Genomic DNA, 14987 nt, shown 5'->3' on the forward strand with positions numbered 1-14987 from the left:
TTGAGCTCTTTTGCGACCTGTTCCCAGAATTCTGATGTCCACTTGGGGTCCTGGTCCGAGACTATGCTCGCGGGTACTCCGTATCGCGTCGCTACGTGCTTGACGAACAGCTTGGCTGCCTCTATGCGGTTGATGTCGGTCCAGCTAATGCTGTAAGCCTGGTTTAAACCCAGCCCTATACTAACGTACTGTGGGTTGAAACCCCACGATGCGGTTGTCGGGCCCGGCAAATGCCGAGCTCCTAGCCGCCAGAGGCGCCGGCGCCGTCGGGCAGCTGCCTTATCCGGCGCCGCAGCCGTGATGCGCTCGCCACGCGCCCATCCCGACGTCGGCGGCGCGTGGTGGCGTGATCGGGTGGCGGAACGGCCGCGCGCGCCCCCGCCCCCCGGACACGTGGCATGCGTTGACGCATCCCTGCGCATTCCCCGCGCATCCTAGCTTCATAGTAAATGTATATAGATCTATATAATGTATAAAAAATGATGCTGTGAGGTATATGAGTGTGATATGAGGGAAACACGCGCGCGAGAAAATTTTCGCGGCGGCGGCACGTGGGCTGGCGATGAGCACGGCATGGGGGAGGGATAAGGGGAGGTAGGGAAAGGGGAGAGAGCAGGGAGAGCAAGGGGAGAGGGGAGGTGGGATGAGGGGTGAGGGGGTGTGGTCACGCCCTAGGTGAGTCCAGGAGGGGTGGGGAGCGCGATCGGGAGCGCTAGGGTGGGGGACTTGCGGGTTAAGCGCTATGGATAGTGCGCCCGAGCGCCACTGAGCGCATATGGGGAGCAGGACGCGAAGGGAGGGCGAGGAGGAGGGCAAGGAGGGGGGGAGGTGGGGGCGAAACACGTGCAAATGCGCGCTGCCGCGCCCTCACGCGGGATGACGTTGAGGGCGTGTTGTACGGCTGGCGTGTTGCGACCGCGTGAGGGGAGCGGGTAGGCGCAGTGGAGCGCAGTAGATAGTAACAAAGCGGCGCACTTCCGCCTGAAGTGCGCGCCGTATCGCGTGAGGGAGTGGAGGGAGAGGAGGGGGGTGGACCACTGCCGCTGCCGTTGCTAGGGCGCGGCTTTCGCCCGGGTCCGCGTTATCGGTGGGGGGATGAGAGGGGGTTGCTGGCTTGAGGGCACGGGGGCGATAGAGTGAAGCACCGCTCCTCAACGCATGCGCTGAGGAGCGGCGCTGTATATCATTATCAGCACGGTTTTGTGTGTATTATATATTGAGACGTACCTTGGGGGGCTTGTATAGAGCCCCCCTTCCTTCTTCCTTTTCCTTGCGTCTCTAAGGGAGGCCATTGGGCCGTCGATCGAGGGAGGAGGGGTGGGAGGTGGGAGGTGGGGGTGGGATCAGCGGCACGATCACCACGATCGCCGCTGATTTCTTCTGCCGCGTGAGAGGGAATGAGAGAGAAGGGAAGGGTAAAGAAGTAGGGGGAGATGAGAGGGGGAGCGAGCAGCGGCGAGGAAAGGTGGAGGAAGGGGAAGCGGTGGCGGGGGTAATGTCACAATTTGGGACCGTTACCTAACGATTTGGGACCGCAAAGCACCGCCGCCCCCAGTCTCGGCGATACCCGCAGCGCGAACAGTAAAGCCTTCGGCTTCCAAAGCTCGCGGGATTTCGACCGAGAGGGTATATGTAGGGTAATATGAAGTCAAACCAGTATTGGCGATTCATTGTGGTTTTATACATGCTCATTTTACACTGAAGACCGCTCCTTCGAGTGGGATGTACACTGTGCATCTCGATGCTCGTTGTCAAGGATCCAGACGTCCGAGCTCCTTCAAACTTTCTGTAAACGGTGTAGGACGCACTACTGACTACTTATATGTCATTATATTCCGAAGGGGGGCCTCCAGTCAAGTACAAACTCGAAAAGAGTGTGATTTCAGGCGCCTTGGTGCATTCTTTGTGTATTTAGTGCACCTTGCAGTCCTCCTACTGTTTCCAAACTTCATGCCATTGCTCATATACTACTAATGTACGCTAATATACGTTTTTGAAGCGCGAGACCAGGTGGATGACTCGCGGATGGCGGGGAACCGCGCGCGAACGCGTCGTCTTTGACGCGACGCGTGACGTGACATAACGCGTTCCGCTTTCCTTCACACCACCACGAACACCCCCGCCGTCCATCGGCCAAAGCCCAACGGCTGCACAGCAACGCGCGCAAACGAGGAGGAGGGGACGGGGGGCTAGTATTAGCCCCCCAAAGGTGCGTTCTAATGTCTTAAAACGAAGTGATCTTGCTAACGAAAAATTTCAGCGCCGCTCGCGATGGCGAACGGCGCTGTTTCCCGCCGTACGCCGGTCCCACCCGCGCCCAAAGGCGCCGCACCACCTCCCTCTACCTCCTCCCCACTGCCGACAACCGCGGACGCCCCCTGCCCCTCGCACGGAGATGAGGGAGACGGACCGGCCGACCCCGCATCCCCCCCAACCCCCTGCCCCCTTCGCGACGCTATCGCGTGTGCGGCGTACTGCTTAACAGCAGTACGCTTAGCGTGCGGTAGTCTCGTACATCGCGCGCAAGCAACGCCACGCGCTGCCCGTCGTCCACGCCACCTGGCGAAACGGCGTGGCAACGCGCGCGAGTTCAAATCGTCGCGCGCCCTTCCCCCTCCCCCTCCTCCTCCCCTCCTTCCCTTCGTCCTTCCCCGCCCTCTACCCTCGCGCCCACATCCCATGCCTTCGCAGAGCGAGGCTGGGGAGGGGCGAGGGTGAGGGCGGGAAGGACGAAGGGAGGGAGGGGAAGAGGAGGGGAGGGGAGGGGAGGAATACTGCGTGCTCCCACCTCGGGAGCACGTAGCCCTACTGCGATGCGGTTGCATCGTGCGTACGGTCGCGCTACCAGGGGTGGGTAACCCCGCACTACCCACCGCAATGGACGACCGGCACCGCCTACCCCCCATTCCGCATCACCCCCTCTCGCGCGCGCGAGCGTGATGAGAAGGGGGCTATCATGCGCCCCACTCCCCTCTCCCTCCCTGTCTCTCCTCCCCCTGTCCCTTCTCCCCGAGCCTGCTCCCTGCGTATCCGCCGCTATGCGTGCGGTGCGCTTTTACATGTATTTTAGGTATATAATATACTTATATTACGCCTTTCCGTTACGTTCGAGTGAGAGGGATAGGAAAACGCGCGCGGCGAGCCCCGACGCGGCGAGGGCGCGCGCGCGACACGTCGTGACGCGCCATCACGCCATCACGCGCCGCCCCGACGTCGGGAAGGGCACGCGACGCGCGCATCACGGCCGCGGCACCGGATAAGGCAGCCGCCCGACGGCGCCGGCGCCTCTGGCGGCTAGGAGCTCGGCATTTGCCGGGTCCGACAACCGCATCGTGGGATTTCAACCCGCAGTACGTCAGTAGAGGGTCGGGTTTAAACCCAGCCTACTGCACAAGGTGGTCGGTCTTGGTGGGGATGAACTGAGCGTGCTTCGTGAGTCGGTCTACCACCACCAGAATCGTGTCGTATCCTTCCGACTCTGGCAGCTTGACCACAAAGTCCATGGAGATAGACTCGTAGGGAGACGCCGGTATCGGATTCGGTATGAGGGTGCCGTACTTGCTGAACGACGCGTACTTGACCTTTTGGCAGACATCGCACGTGAGTATGAACTTTTCTATCGTGCTCTTCATTTTCCTCCAGATGAAGCGCGGGTGCAGCTTCCCCCATAGCTTCGCCAGTCCTGCGTGCGCCGTCTCCATCGGGTCTTCATGCGCCCGGAGCAAGACTTCGTCCCTGAGTGCGTCTGGGACGCATAATCGCGGAAGATAGTCTGCATCCAGGAAGAAGAGCAACCCGTTCTCCGACTTGTAGTATCTCCTCCCCGGGGTCCACGCGCTCGAGACGGTGTCGGCTTCCTCGTAGCGCCTTCTCCAGTAGGGTTCCGCTTGATACGCCTCCCTAAACCTTGTCGCCATCTCTGGACTGATGTGTGACACCAGCGCTGGCGGCTTCCTGAAAGTCGGCTCGTACGCCGGCCTCTGCGCTGCTTGCTCCAGCTCGTGGTCGTCCTCCTCCTCCTCGGGGTTGAGGCGTTCGTCTGGGGCTTGCGCGTCTGCCAGCGGCTGCTCCTCTCTCTGCGCTGGGACTACGTCCGGAGGCTCCTCCTTCTGCGCTGCCGCTTCCTCCGCCCCCCGGCGCGCTAGGCGCGGCGAACGCCTCGTCGGTGCCGCGTATGCTTGTGGCGTGTCCTCGACGTAGCTGCTGAGTGACAGCCCTACGAATGCGCGTTCAGCCTTCTCCCGCGAGCTCATCTCTTCCCGCAGTGCGGCTGTCGCGGAGTCCGTTCGTAATGGGGGAGTCGCCGGCGGTCTGGGTGTGACGTAGGGAGGAGGGTCTCTAGGAATTCTTGACAGCGGGTCAACGTTTGAATGTACCCGTCCTGCGCGGTGTATAATCTCCATGCCCGGCATATACGAAGAGAAGACCGCCCCCCAGGTTGCCAGCCTTCTGTTGCTGTTCTCGTAGGTCCTCGCCCACTGCAGCGCGCTGTGGTCCGTGATTAAGAGGATTGATGACCCCTCCAAGTAAGGCTGGAACTTGATAAGTCCCTCCTTAGCGGCGAGAGCCTCCCGCTCGGTCGTGCTATAGCGCGCCTCGGCGCCCTTGAAAGTACGCGACCAGTACACTATGACCCTCTCGACGTGCACCGTCGACTCGTCCAGTGTTGCCCCCCACTCGTCGCGCTCCGGGGCGTCCTACGTCCGGTTTGAGGCTCGCGTCACAAATCGCGGCACGGGCTGCCCTTTGATATACGCCTCCTTCAGCTTCTCGTACGCCGCCGTCCCTTTGAGGTCTCCCACTCGTATTGGTTGGACTTGCTGCAGAGCGCAACCGAGCGCGTTGTCCAATGCGTCTGTGTATAAGCGATAAGGCCGCCCCTCCATCGGGTGCCCGAGGACCGGCGCGCGCTGGAGCGCTTTCTTTGCCTGCAAGAATGCGTATTCTTGCTCTGCCCCCCAGCGCCAATGCTTGCCCTTGCGTAGCAGCTCGTGCAGTGGCCCGCAGACGTCCGAGTAGTAAGGGATGAAAGTGTTGAAGTAGACCAGCATCCCGAGGAACGTCTGCAGCTCCGAGACGGTGTTGGGGCGTTTCATTTCCAGCACGGCTTTGACTTTCTCGTAGTGCGTCGAGAGCCCCAGCCGCGAGACCTTGTGACCGAGCAGGACGATGGAGTTGTAGAAGAGGTGGCACTTTTGCGGGGAAAGCGTGATGTTTGCCTCTTCGATCGCTCCGAGGACCTTGTCCAAGTGCTCTATGTGCTCCTCGAACGAGCGCGAGTACACGACGATATCGTCTATGTACACGAGGGCGAACAGCCAGAGGTAGGGCGCTAGCACTGATTGCATGACTCTCTGGAAAATTGACGGCCCATTTCGCAGGCCAAAAGGCATCCTCCTGAACTGGAATAGACCTCGGTGTGTTCGGAAGGAGGTTTTTTTGACATCATTCGGATCCAGGCGGAGCTGCGTGAACCCTGACAGCGCGTCGAGGGACGATAGGACTTGCGAGCCTGCTAGCGACGCGAGTATCTCTTGTTGTCGGGGAATAGGGAACTCGTCTGGAATAGTTACCGCGTTGAGTCGCCGATAGTCTACGCAGAATCTGGGCTTCCCGTTCCTATAAGCTATCACCACTGGCGCGCTCCACGGACTTCTCGATGCCTCGATGACTCCCTGCTCGAACCATTTGTCGATCTGTTCGTCCATAACCGCTTTCTTCGCCGGCGAAGAGCCCCGCATCGGGGTCGCTATCGGTTCCACGCCCTCCTCGGTGCGTATCTTGGCCATCGCGGGGTGATTTCCTAACCTGCCGTCCAGGGCGAACGCGCCCTTCCGCCTTTCCAGCATTTCCCAGGCGGCGCCCTTCAAGTGCTCGGGGAGGACGCCCACATCCAAGGTGCGCCTGAATTCCTCCGCGGTTATGTCCCTTGTGTCGGGCATTTCGGCTGTCTTGGGTCCTACCCCTCCTTCCTCATCTTCGTCGCCCTCGCCTTCAGCTTCCCTCTGCTTCGCAAACAAGCTCTTCCAGGACTCGTACGTCCTCGCGTCCGGCATTGGGAACGATCTTCGCCCTTCCTTCCACGCCTCATAATTCTGCATTTCCGGCATGTGGAACCGCGCCTTCGCTTTCTCGTGGGCTGGCTGCTTTGACTTGTCGTTCGGCCGTTCGCTTTGGCGCTGTTCCAGGTCCTCCTTCACTGCGCAAGCCGTGCTCAGGAAGGCTGCGTGCTTGCTGTACCGATCGCGTTCCTCTTGACTTCGCGGTGTGTCGAAGAATTCTTCACTGCGATGAGCCGTTCCCAGCGCCTCTCCTACCCGTATGCGCCGCGGAACGGTTGCCAAGTTCGCAACTGGCACAAACGGCGCGCTCGCGTTGACGAGCGTATTAGGGACGATGAAGGGCTGATCCGACGCCGCCGCGATCATTTCCTTCTCGACAATCCAATCTCCCTCCGCGTCAAATGGCCCATTGACCTTGACTTTCGACACGGATTCAGGCTTGATAACCACGTCTTCGGCGGCGCGGATGACACGGTCTTCCTGGTCAGCTCTCTTCTTCTTGTCCTTGAAGGCGCGTTGGTAGCGGTGTCTCGCTGCCTTCTTCAGGAAGCTGTGCGTTGGCTTCTCTCCTACGTAGGCCTTCTCGACGTTCTGCACTTCCTTTCGCACCTCCTTGTCGCGGGATGCTTGCTGCGCGGTCTTGGTGTACTGCCCATTGCCGAACATGACCACTGTCCCCTCCTCGAGGCTGCGGCGAACCGACACTTCATATGCCTGCTGGAAGTCTTCGCCCAGGAGGACCGGGACGGTCATCCCCTCCACGACGTACATGCGCACGATCATCCTTACTAGCGTCCCGTCGTCCATACGGATGACCACCGGCATCATCACGTATCCTCGTATTGATACTGATTTATCCGTCAGCTGCCAGAGCTTCATCTTCGCGCCTTGGTGTAGTTTCGGTTTATCCTTCATCGCGTCGTAAGTCTCCCCGCTGACCAAGGAGATGCTGGCGCAGGAGTCGAGGTGTTCGTCGATCTCATCCTCGTGTTCCGACCCCAAGTGCCCTCGCACGCTGAGAACTGATGAGCCGACTCCCTCCGCCTTCTTCTTGTCTATCCTCGGAGTCAGGTGCACCTTCCAAGGCTCGTACGGTCGGGGAGTTTCTCCGCTATCGTCGGGCGGCCTGTCCGTGGGCTCGACGGGCTGCGCCTCCCATTCGGCGCTGTATACCTCATCGACTGCTCCCGTTCTGGTCGGCTGCTCCGAGTCCTCCTCGTAGATGCTCTCAAGGATATAAGGTGAGTCCGCGGGCAGCAGCTCTCCCTCGTACCAATAGTCATCCTCAATTTCCTCTATTCGGGAGACGAAGCTTTGCGCTGTGACCACGAACACCGTCTCCTTCTCGCTAGCTCCTTCTGTCCCCCCCCCGCTCATTGTCCTCCGTCGCCCTCTCTTTCTGGGACTTATGCTCCTGCTCGATCGTCTCCTCGCGATCTTCGGATGCCGCCCACTCAAAACCCTGTCCGCTCAGATAATAGGCAACGTTGTAGGCTCGCTCGGCTTCTGAATCCTCGGTGTCGACCAAGAAACCCTCTTTGACTCGGTCGCGTTGATATTCCTGCCAATGAGGGCAGTCTTGGTTCCAGTGATAGGGACTGCCGCACGGCCTGCAGGGCGAGGGCGGTTTCTTCTTAGATCTAACGTCGTTGCGCGGGGCGTACTTCCTCGTCGGGGGAGGTCTGGCCTTGTCCCTTGCCGAGGCTACGCTGTAGGCCATGGCGAGCATGTCTCCGGCCAGACGGTCCTCGTCCGGCGACTCTGCTCCCTCCCCGCTTTCCTCTACTTCGGCGTCAAAAGCGGACGCGGAGCGCTTGGGGAAGAAGCGCAGCCTCGCCGAGGGAGAGGCGGCGTACCCAATCTCCTTCATGACCGCCGCAACTTGGGACCTTAGGTCATTCCCCGACGAGCGAGACGCGTTAGTCAACTCGTTCTCAAACTGCAGCACGCGGCTCGACAGCTCGTCCGTGCTCCTGATTGAGGAGGGGACGAGGATTATTCCCCAGCTGGGAGGCGCCACGCCGAGGATCATCTTCACCTCCTCCTTGGAATTCATCGGTGCAAAAGCGAGCGCGCGGCAGGCGATGATGCACCTGTAGATGAACTGGCTCGGCGTCTCGTGGCGATGCTTTGGCTCACGGAAAGACTGGAACTGGTATTCGGTGGCCAGGTCGCGAATCCACTTTGGTCCTAGATAATCGCGCTGTATTACCCCCAGAAATTGATGCGCGCTCTTCTTCATATATCCCTTCAGCGAGTCGGACAGCGTCATGTACCACTGCCATACGGGCGAGCCGCGCTCTAGCCTCGTCCAGATCCAGAAGCCCACTGCTTGGTTCAAGTAGCCCCCGCTGTTGGCGTACTCGTACACGGACACCAAGAACTCCGTCGCAGTCGATTTATCCCTGTTCCAGGCGGGGAGCTGGTCGGGTTTGATGCTAGACTGGACGGTAGGGGCGACGGTCCCGAATGGAATCAAAGGCGGCTCCTCGTTCAAGTCCACGACGTCGTCCTCCGAGCTCGAGCTATCATCATCGTCGTCGCAGTCATCGTCGTTGTCGTCGTCGTCGGAGGGCAGCTCGTCTCCGGGCTGAGTCTTGAAGTGCGGCGCCGGGTCGTGGTGGTCGTCCCCGCCGCGCTTTGCTGACCCGCTCGACCTTTTTTCGCCCTCCTTCTCGTCATCCCGCTCGCGGCCGCCCTTTTCCCTCTTGCGCCGCTTGGAGCGTGCTCGTTTCTTCTTTGATCCGCCTCCCGTGGATGCCGACTCCGCTGCGAGCATCTGCTGCCGGGTCTTGCGACTCGCCAGTGACCCGAACATGAGATCGACCCCCCCGCTTGCGAAGTGGAATCCCGCTCGCGCCAGTTCTTCGAGTCAGACTCCTTCTTCTTCGACTTTTTGGATGTACTCGCCGCTTCGCGCACGGAGGGATCCTCCTTGCTCTGCTTCGCGAACTTCAGCCCCTTCTTCTTTTCCTCGTACTGGGCTTGCGAGGTCGCCTTCGGCTCGGCAGCGGAGCTCTGCTTCAACCAGCTCCAAGTCTCGTACGGCTTCCCGAAAGGGCGATCCTTCATGGCGTCCCCGTCGTAGTACCTCGCGACTGGGTCCCTCTCCAGCAGACGTAGCGGAAAGGCCCTAGCAAGCGGCGACAGCGGTGGCGCAATTGATTCCGCAGATTTGAAGAGAAGGCACCTCCTTTCGAGCGTCGAGGCCTCCTTGTTCCCTTCATCGTACCCTGGTACCGACCCTAGCAGGAATCGCAGCTGTTGCTCGGGGCTGCCTACGCCTGGGAGGTCGCGATACACCGACCCGGGCGCCGTGAGAGGTGACAGAGGCGGGGGAGTCTCGCCCGCGATGTGCTTCTCGATACGCGTGCGGTACTTGCGGTACACGCTCAGTGCTTGTGAACATCGCCGATTGAACGCCGTCCAGGCTAGGTTTAATCCTGCGAGCGTGTCGCAGCCCCCCAAGTTACTTCTGAGGACGCCGCGCGCGTCAAAATCCCAGCGCGGCCCTTTGTCCGCCGAGTCCTCCATTGTCGCAGAAGCCATAGAGGAGAGGACGTCTTGTGTGAGGGAAATGACTAGGTCGACGAGGTCGAGGAGCTCGGGGCGCAAGGAAAAGCGCTTGAATCGTTTATCGGCTGGAACCCCGCGGTCGACGATATCTTCCGCGTTCAGGAGGCGATGGTTAATCATCCAATCCAATCTCTTCCTTCCCGTGTCGAAGGTCGGTGGCAGGCCCTCGTCGTCTGCCTGCGGCGTGTTGAATTGCTCGAATGCCTGATCCAGGACGTAACGCCTGGACATGCGGTCGTCCTTCTCTGCGTCGCCAGGCGAAGTGGAGCGTCCTTGAGTCTCATCGCCACGCGGCGCCTCCCCGACCCCTCCCGAGTCCTCGCCCGCTCGGCTGGCGCTTGACATGAGGCTGCTTCCGGGCGGACTCGGTATCGAGCGATGTTCGTGTTCAAATGCTACTGCGCGCGCAGAGTCTCCGTCTGAGGCAGCGGCTAGCAGCAGAGGCTCGTAGCGTGGGGTAGGTGGAGGCGAAAAATATAAGCACGAGGCGGAAGGGTCGAAAAACTCACCTCGCCGTGGAAATGTTATGGACGAAGTCCTGTTGAGCCTAGGGCTCTGGGCTGGTGGCCCTTCGTCTCCGTGAGACCCCTTAACGTCCACTCTGTGGAGACCTGGGGCTCCGGGAGGGTTCACTCACGGAGGCGTAAAGCGTCGACGCGGAGTGGTCGCCTGCTGGCGAGGCAATACGGGAGGTCACCGGCAATCCTGGATTCCTCGACCGTATCTACGGAGGCGGTACAAGCCTGCCAACCGTTCTCTTAGCTGCGAGGCCTCCGGCCGAGCTGCGAGGGAAAAGCAAGATGATGGTAAGAAGTGTGTCGTCATTCGTGTGTCTGAGACTACAAGTACAAGGTGTTACGTAGTAGAGCACGCGCGATCACGGGGGTCGCGCGTGCCGTTGTGGCTCGTAGAAATGATAAAAGTACAATGGGAATCATAATCAGTACGCCCACCCCCGCGGAGTCTCGACGAGGATGCTCGTGATACCGGGTTCTCCACAGCGCGCGACGCCTGCAAAAAAGACGACTACCGCACGACAGCGGGGGATCCCGCCCTGCCTGACGCATCTAGCAACGCCGGCCGATGCGCATAACGCGTGGGAGCGCGCACTCGCTGCCTATGCGGAAGGACGGCGTGTTTGACGCGTTTAGCGCGTTCAACTGCATAGCCCGTGATCGCGCGCTCGCATTCGCCTTGAATTTGGTGCGTTGTATGCACGTTCTCGCACGTTCCTACTAACCAGTTTCTCACTATAGGTATCATGGCGCGCACTGGAGCTGCTTCGTGCCCTTTTGCTACTCGGCCACGCAATCCGGTACGTCCCACCCTCTGTTCCTCGTCCCCTTTTACTCATTGACGTACAGATATGGCACGCAACCAAATTGCACCCCCTTCCTATCCATTTGGCCAATCTAGGTGAGTATACCTATCTTTGCCTGCCGCTCGCCACATCGGGATGCCCTCGCCATATGCTGGGTGTTGGCATCACCGACTTTCAGATTTCGCATATATTATGCCCTAGGGGCAGCACCTTCAGTGTTCCCACCCCGGTACCCCCATCAGTCACTGCCTGGCAGATAGGGAGTTACTGGGGTGGTATCAGGTAATGCCCCTCTCCTGCGCCTCATTAGATCACATTTTACTTGTACTTATCTATCTATTTAGTATTTTACATTGGCTGACTTGGCTAGATTCTCGACTTATGTCTTGGGTGCTCTGACTTGTCTGGTGCATTGGAGACCAGACATGCCTGATGCCCGAGATTCTCGAAAGGTGTGTTAGACTTGCCTGGCATCACTGATTTACCCAACAATTCTGGACGACCTGATATCTCCACGGTCCCCCAATAATCCTAGACGAGCTGACAATTCTGGACATCCAGATTTCTCTGGACGACTTGAATTGTCAGGTGAATGCAGATATTGGGATGACCCGAATTGTCGGGTGAATGCAGAGATATTGGGTTCACCCGGCAATTCTGGTATCTTCATCTCTGTGTCCACCCAACAATTCTGAAGTTGCGACATCTGCGTCCACCCGATAACTCTGGATATTCAGAATTGTTGCGTTGTCAGCATTGTCGGGATGGTGCAGAGATATTGGTTAGACCCAAATTGTCGGCTAAACACAGAGATATTGGGTTGTGACATCCAAAGGTATCCGGACATCCAGAATTGTCGGGTTGTCTACAATTGTCAGGTAAATTGGTGACGCCAGACAAGTCTGGGCTGACTCCGAAAACTCTGGATAGCAAGGGAAGCTCCCAACAATTCTGGACCAGAATTGTCTGGTAGGGTATATAGTGCCAGAATAATCTGTAGTATAGCTAGTAGATTAATCTGGGAATGATCAGACATGTCTGCCAGATAATTGTGCCAGATTTTGTGAAAATTACATACCAGGCAATGCAACGGAATTTACACCCAACCCCGGCATTATCTGGCAGCCTGAGCTGTAGATCCGTGTTGTGAGTGCAATTGCAAACTCCCAGAATGAGTTAGGCAGACATGCCGTGAAGCGCATGACTTTGGCCTTGTCCATAATCGTCCGGTTGAAGCGCTCGGCACAACCATTCTGCTGATAAGCATAAGGTGCACCTTTCTCCTCCAGAATCCCGTTCTTCACAAGGAATTCCTCCATTCCCATGCCTTTAACCTCTCCCCCATTATTGATATGCCACTTTTTAATTGTAGCACTGAACTGGTTTTTTACCATCGCAATAAAGTTGCGCGTAGCCTGCTTGGTGTCAGACTTCTGTGATATACATACTGTTCAGCCAAAGGGGAGTGCCTCATCAAAGAAGCCAATAAAGTAACAATACTTGTGATAAGAAATCATCGGGAATTCTTTGATCAAATGGATAACATCAAAGGGATTTTTCGCACAATGCTCGGAAGGCGGGAAGGCACATTGGTGCATTTTCCCTTGCACGCAACCTTTGCAGGGGTGAGTTTCCTTGGGAAAAACAAGGTCTTGGAGAAAGCCCTTGGTGTGTTTCTTTGCCTGACATAGAACGTCTTTTGACAGATGTGTGAATTGCTGGTGCATGATGTCATAGTTGACCTTGTATACGGTAGACACAGACTTCACAGTCTTTGCCATGGAAGGCGTTGACCAGAGGAAGTACAGGGTATGCACTTCATTGAGTTTATAAAACTCGAGTACCAAAAGAGGAGAGTTCTTCCAATATAAGCTGATCATCATGCTGTTTCCATGCACAGATAATCCTCCTTAAAGTAAGGAGCCCAAGGGAAGTAAACAACCTGTCACAAGTGGGTATTTGTGGACACCTCTGACTCATCTATACCAGGCTGTGCTTAAAGCCCATGGACAACAAGTATATATGATGTCGGTTGCTTACACGTCCATCAGGAAAAGCGGTCTGGGGCCCGAAGCGGACTCAAGCGGGCTCAAGTGTCTCAAACGCTCAAGGGCTTCAAAAGTTATTGCCCAATATCAGACGCTCTCAAGACACTTGACTTGCCCTTGAACCCGCCTGAGACTGTTTGAGACTGCTTGAGTTTGACGAAGCCCCTTGAAATCCCGTTTGTTTTTGCCATTAGGTTGCTTATTTCATCAATAGTGAAAAGACAAAATAGTCATATAATTACGAACTTCCTACTACAGACGTGCTACTCGTATGTGTATGGCATCTCGGCCCATCTCACCTTCCACTACCCCCCTCCCATCGCACGCGCGCAATGCCCGCTCTTTCCAACAATATCGTGCTTGCCGCTTGTCAGCTGAGATATCTCACGCGCCATGCTCGCACAGGTTCGAACACGAGCTCTCGGCACTTGCCGAAACTGCGCAGCCGGCGCGTTGACCAACTGGCCGCACGTCGGAGGCCAGTGCTGGTGGTATGCACCACGAGTGGACGGCAGGCCAAGGCTACATGGGCAATCAGAGACGAAGATGAAAAAATACACAAAACACACATCTACGCGTGTGTGGCGCGCATCACATCTGCTCGTCGCACACGGTCAGCAAATACCAATCGGCGCCATCGCGTTAACCGTTGAGCTGCGCGTTTCCCAGCAGATGCCGGCACACTCGCGCGCTTGTTTGGTGCGCGGACATCGCCAGGGGTGGCCGTCAACGCAAAGCCGCCTCTGCGTGCTCGCCGCGCTAGCACACGCGCTTTGTCGGCAGATGCCGAATCAGGTGGGCGCGACCCATGGCGAGTGAGCAAGAAAAGGTGAGGGAAATGATGGGATCGACTGGGGAAGGGGTTAGTGTGAGTGGGAAGGTGAGCAGGGAGTGGCGGTGGAGGTGTGAGTGAATGAGAGGGTTAGAAAGAGGGAAATGGTGGGGAGAGCAAGCGTGGCCAAAAAAAACACAAAATTTGCACCACACCCGGCCCCAACCCGTTCCTAGGCAGGTCTCCCAGGCCGTCGGTTTCGGATTCTTCTTCGTCTAAGTGGGATGTTTTAGTAAGGGTAGGGACGGGTGAGGGAAGAGGTGAGGGGGGACGTGGGGAGAGGTGATGTGAGGTTGGGTTGGGGACAGGGGGTAAGACCCGCGCGCAGGCAGCGTCAGTGCACGCTCCCACGTGTGCCGGCCAGCACACCGCACCGCGTTGCGAACCACGGAGCGCACTAGCGCACGCGCAATCGGCCGCGGGGTTGTTGCGCGTGGTGACGTGGCGATGCCACGTCACCAGGCAGCCTGCGCCAACGCACAGCGGCTGGTACGCGTTTCCGCGCGGAGACGACAACAAAGGCGCTTGGGGAACCGTGTTGTCAAGGAACGGGAGAGTGGGGTTGAGGAGGAATATGAGGGGTGGGCAGCGCGCGTGGGCGCAGCGCTTCCGATCCCGCCCGAGTATTGCGATAAGTGTTGTTCTGCACATAGTGTAAGCGGAGTGAAGGCGTCGTTGGTGGGGCCTTGACGTGCGAGAAGACAGCGCGCGGCCTGCAGCCGACGCGCGTCGAGCAGACAACGAGAAGACGAAGACAAGAGCAGGGATCGACTGCGGCCGGACACGTTCCGGCCGTCACGTGACCCGCGGAAGTCCGGCACGGACTGCTGACCTTCGCCTCTGTTGAGCATGCTGGGAAGCGCGCCTATACTGCTTACCTGGTGGTAAGGAGCTTGGTATGAGGCAAGCGCAGAGGTAGGTAAAGACCTGTTATTCTGGGGGGCAGAGAGGCCCTCCTTATATATGTACAGGATGGTAGGTAGCATGTGATAATGCAATGGACATGTAAACAATAAACATATGATGTCGTCGCGTGTGTCCATGTGTGTCCATGTGTCCATCATGTGATACGTGAGTCATAACATGTGACAGGCCAAATGTCCAACACTCCCCCTCGCTAAGTATCACGGCGTAGCGTACGCAAGCGG

General features: G+C 58.1%; 4 protein-coding genes across 4 annotated transcripts; all 4 read right to left on the bottom strand.

The window, feature by feature from the left end:
• Positions 1–2092: 2092 nt before the first annotated feature.
• SCHCODRAFT_02354814 (uncharacterized protein) lies at positions 2093–3103 on the bottom strand. Its single transcript, XM_050342458.1, has one exon. The coding sequence runs from the start codon at positions 2904–2906 to the stop codon at positions 2244–2246; it is 663 nt and encodes a 220-aa protein (XP_050199407.1). The 5' UTR covers positions 2907–3103; the 3' UTR covers positions 2093–2243.
• A 577-nt stretch (positions 3104–3680) lies between these two features.
• SCHCODRAFT_02468393 (uncharacterized protein) lies at positions 3681–4001 on the bottom strand (the record flags this gene model as incomplete). Its single annotated transcript, XM_050342671.1, has 1 exon — positions 3681–4001. A coding segment is annotated over one exon (321 nt), but the record flags the coding sequence as incomplete, so codon positions are not given.
• A 1599-nt stretch (positions 4002–5600) lies between these two features.
• SCHCODRAFT_02471461 (uncharacterized protein) lies at positions 5601–5849 on the bottom strand (the record flags this gene model as incomplete). Its single annotated transcript, XM_003029906.1, has 1 exon — positions 5601–5849. A coding segment is annotated over one exon (249 nt), but the record flags the coding sequence as incomplete, so codon positions are not given.
• A 365-nt stretch (positions 5850–6214) lies between these two features.
• Positions 6215–9983, bottom strand: SCHCODRAFT_0235739 (uncharacterized protein; the record flags this gene model as incomplete). The annotated part of the gene is made up of 4 exons (XM_003029905.1): positions 6215–6253; positions 6318–7357; positions 7524–8853; positions 8985–9983. The coding sequence occupies 4 exons, from the start codon at positions 9981–9983 to the stop codon at positions 6215–6217; spliced, it is 3408 nt and encodes a 1135-aa protein (XP_003029951.1).
• Positions 9984–14987: the final 5004 nt, after the last annotated feature.

This window comes from Schizophyllum commune, assembly GCF_000143185.2.
Source record: "Schizophyllum commune H4-8 unplaced genomic scaffold SCHCOscaffold_8, whole genome shotgun sequence".
Lineage (NCBI taxonomy): Eukaryota > Fungi > Basidiomycota > Agaricomycetes > Agaricales > Schizophyllaceae > Schizophyllum > Schizophyllum commune.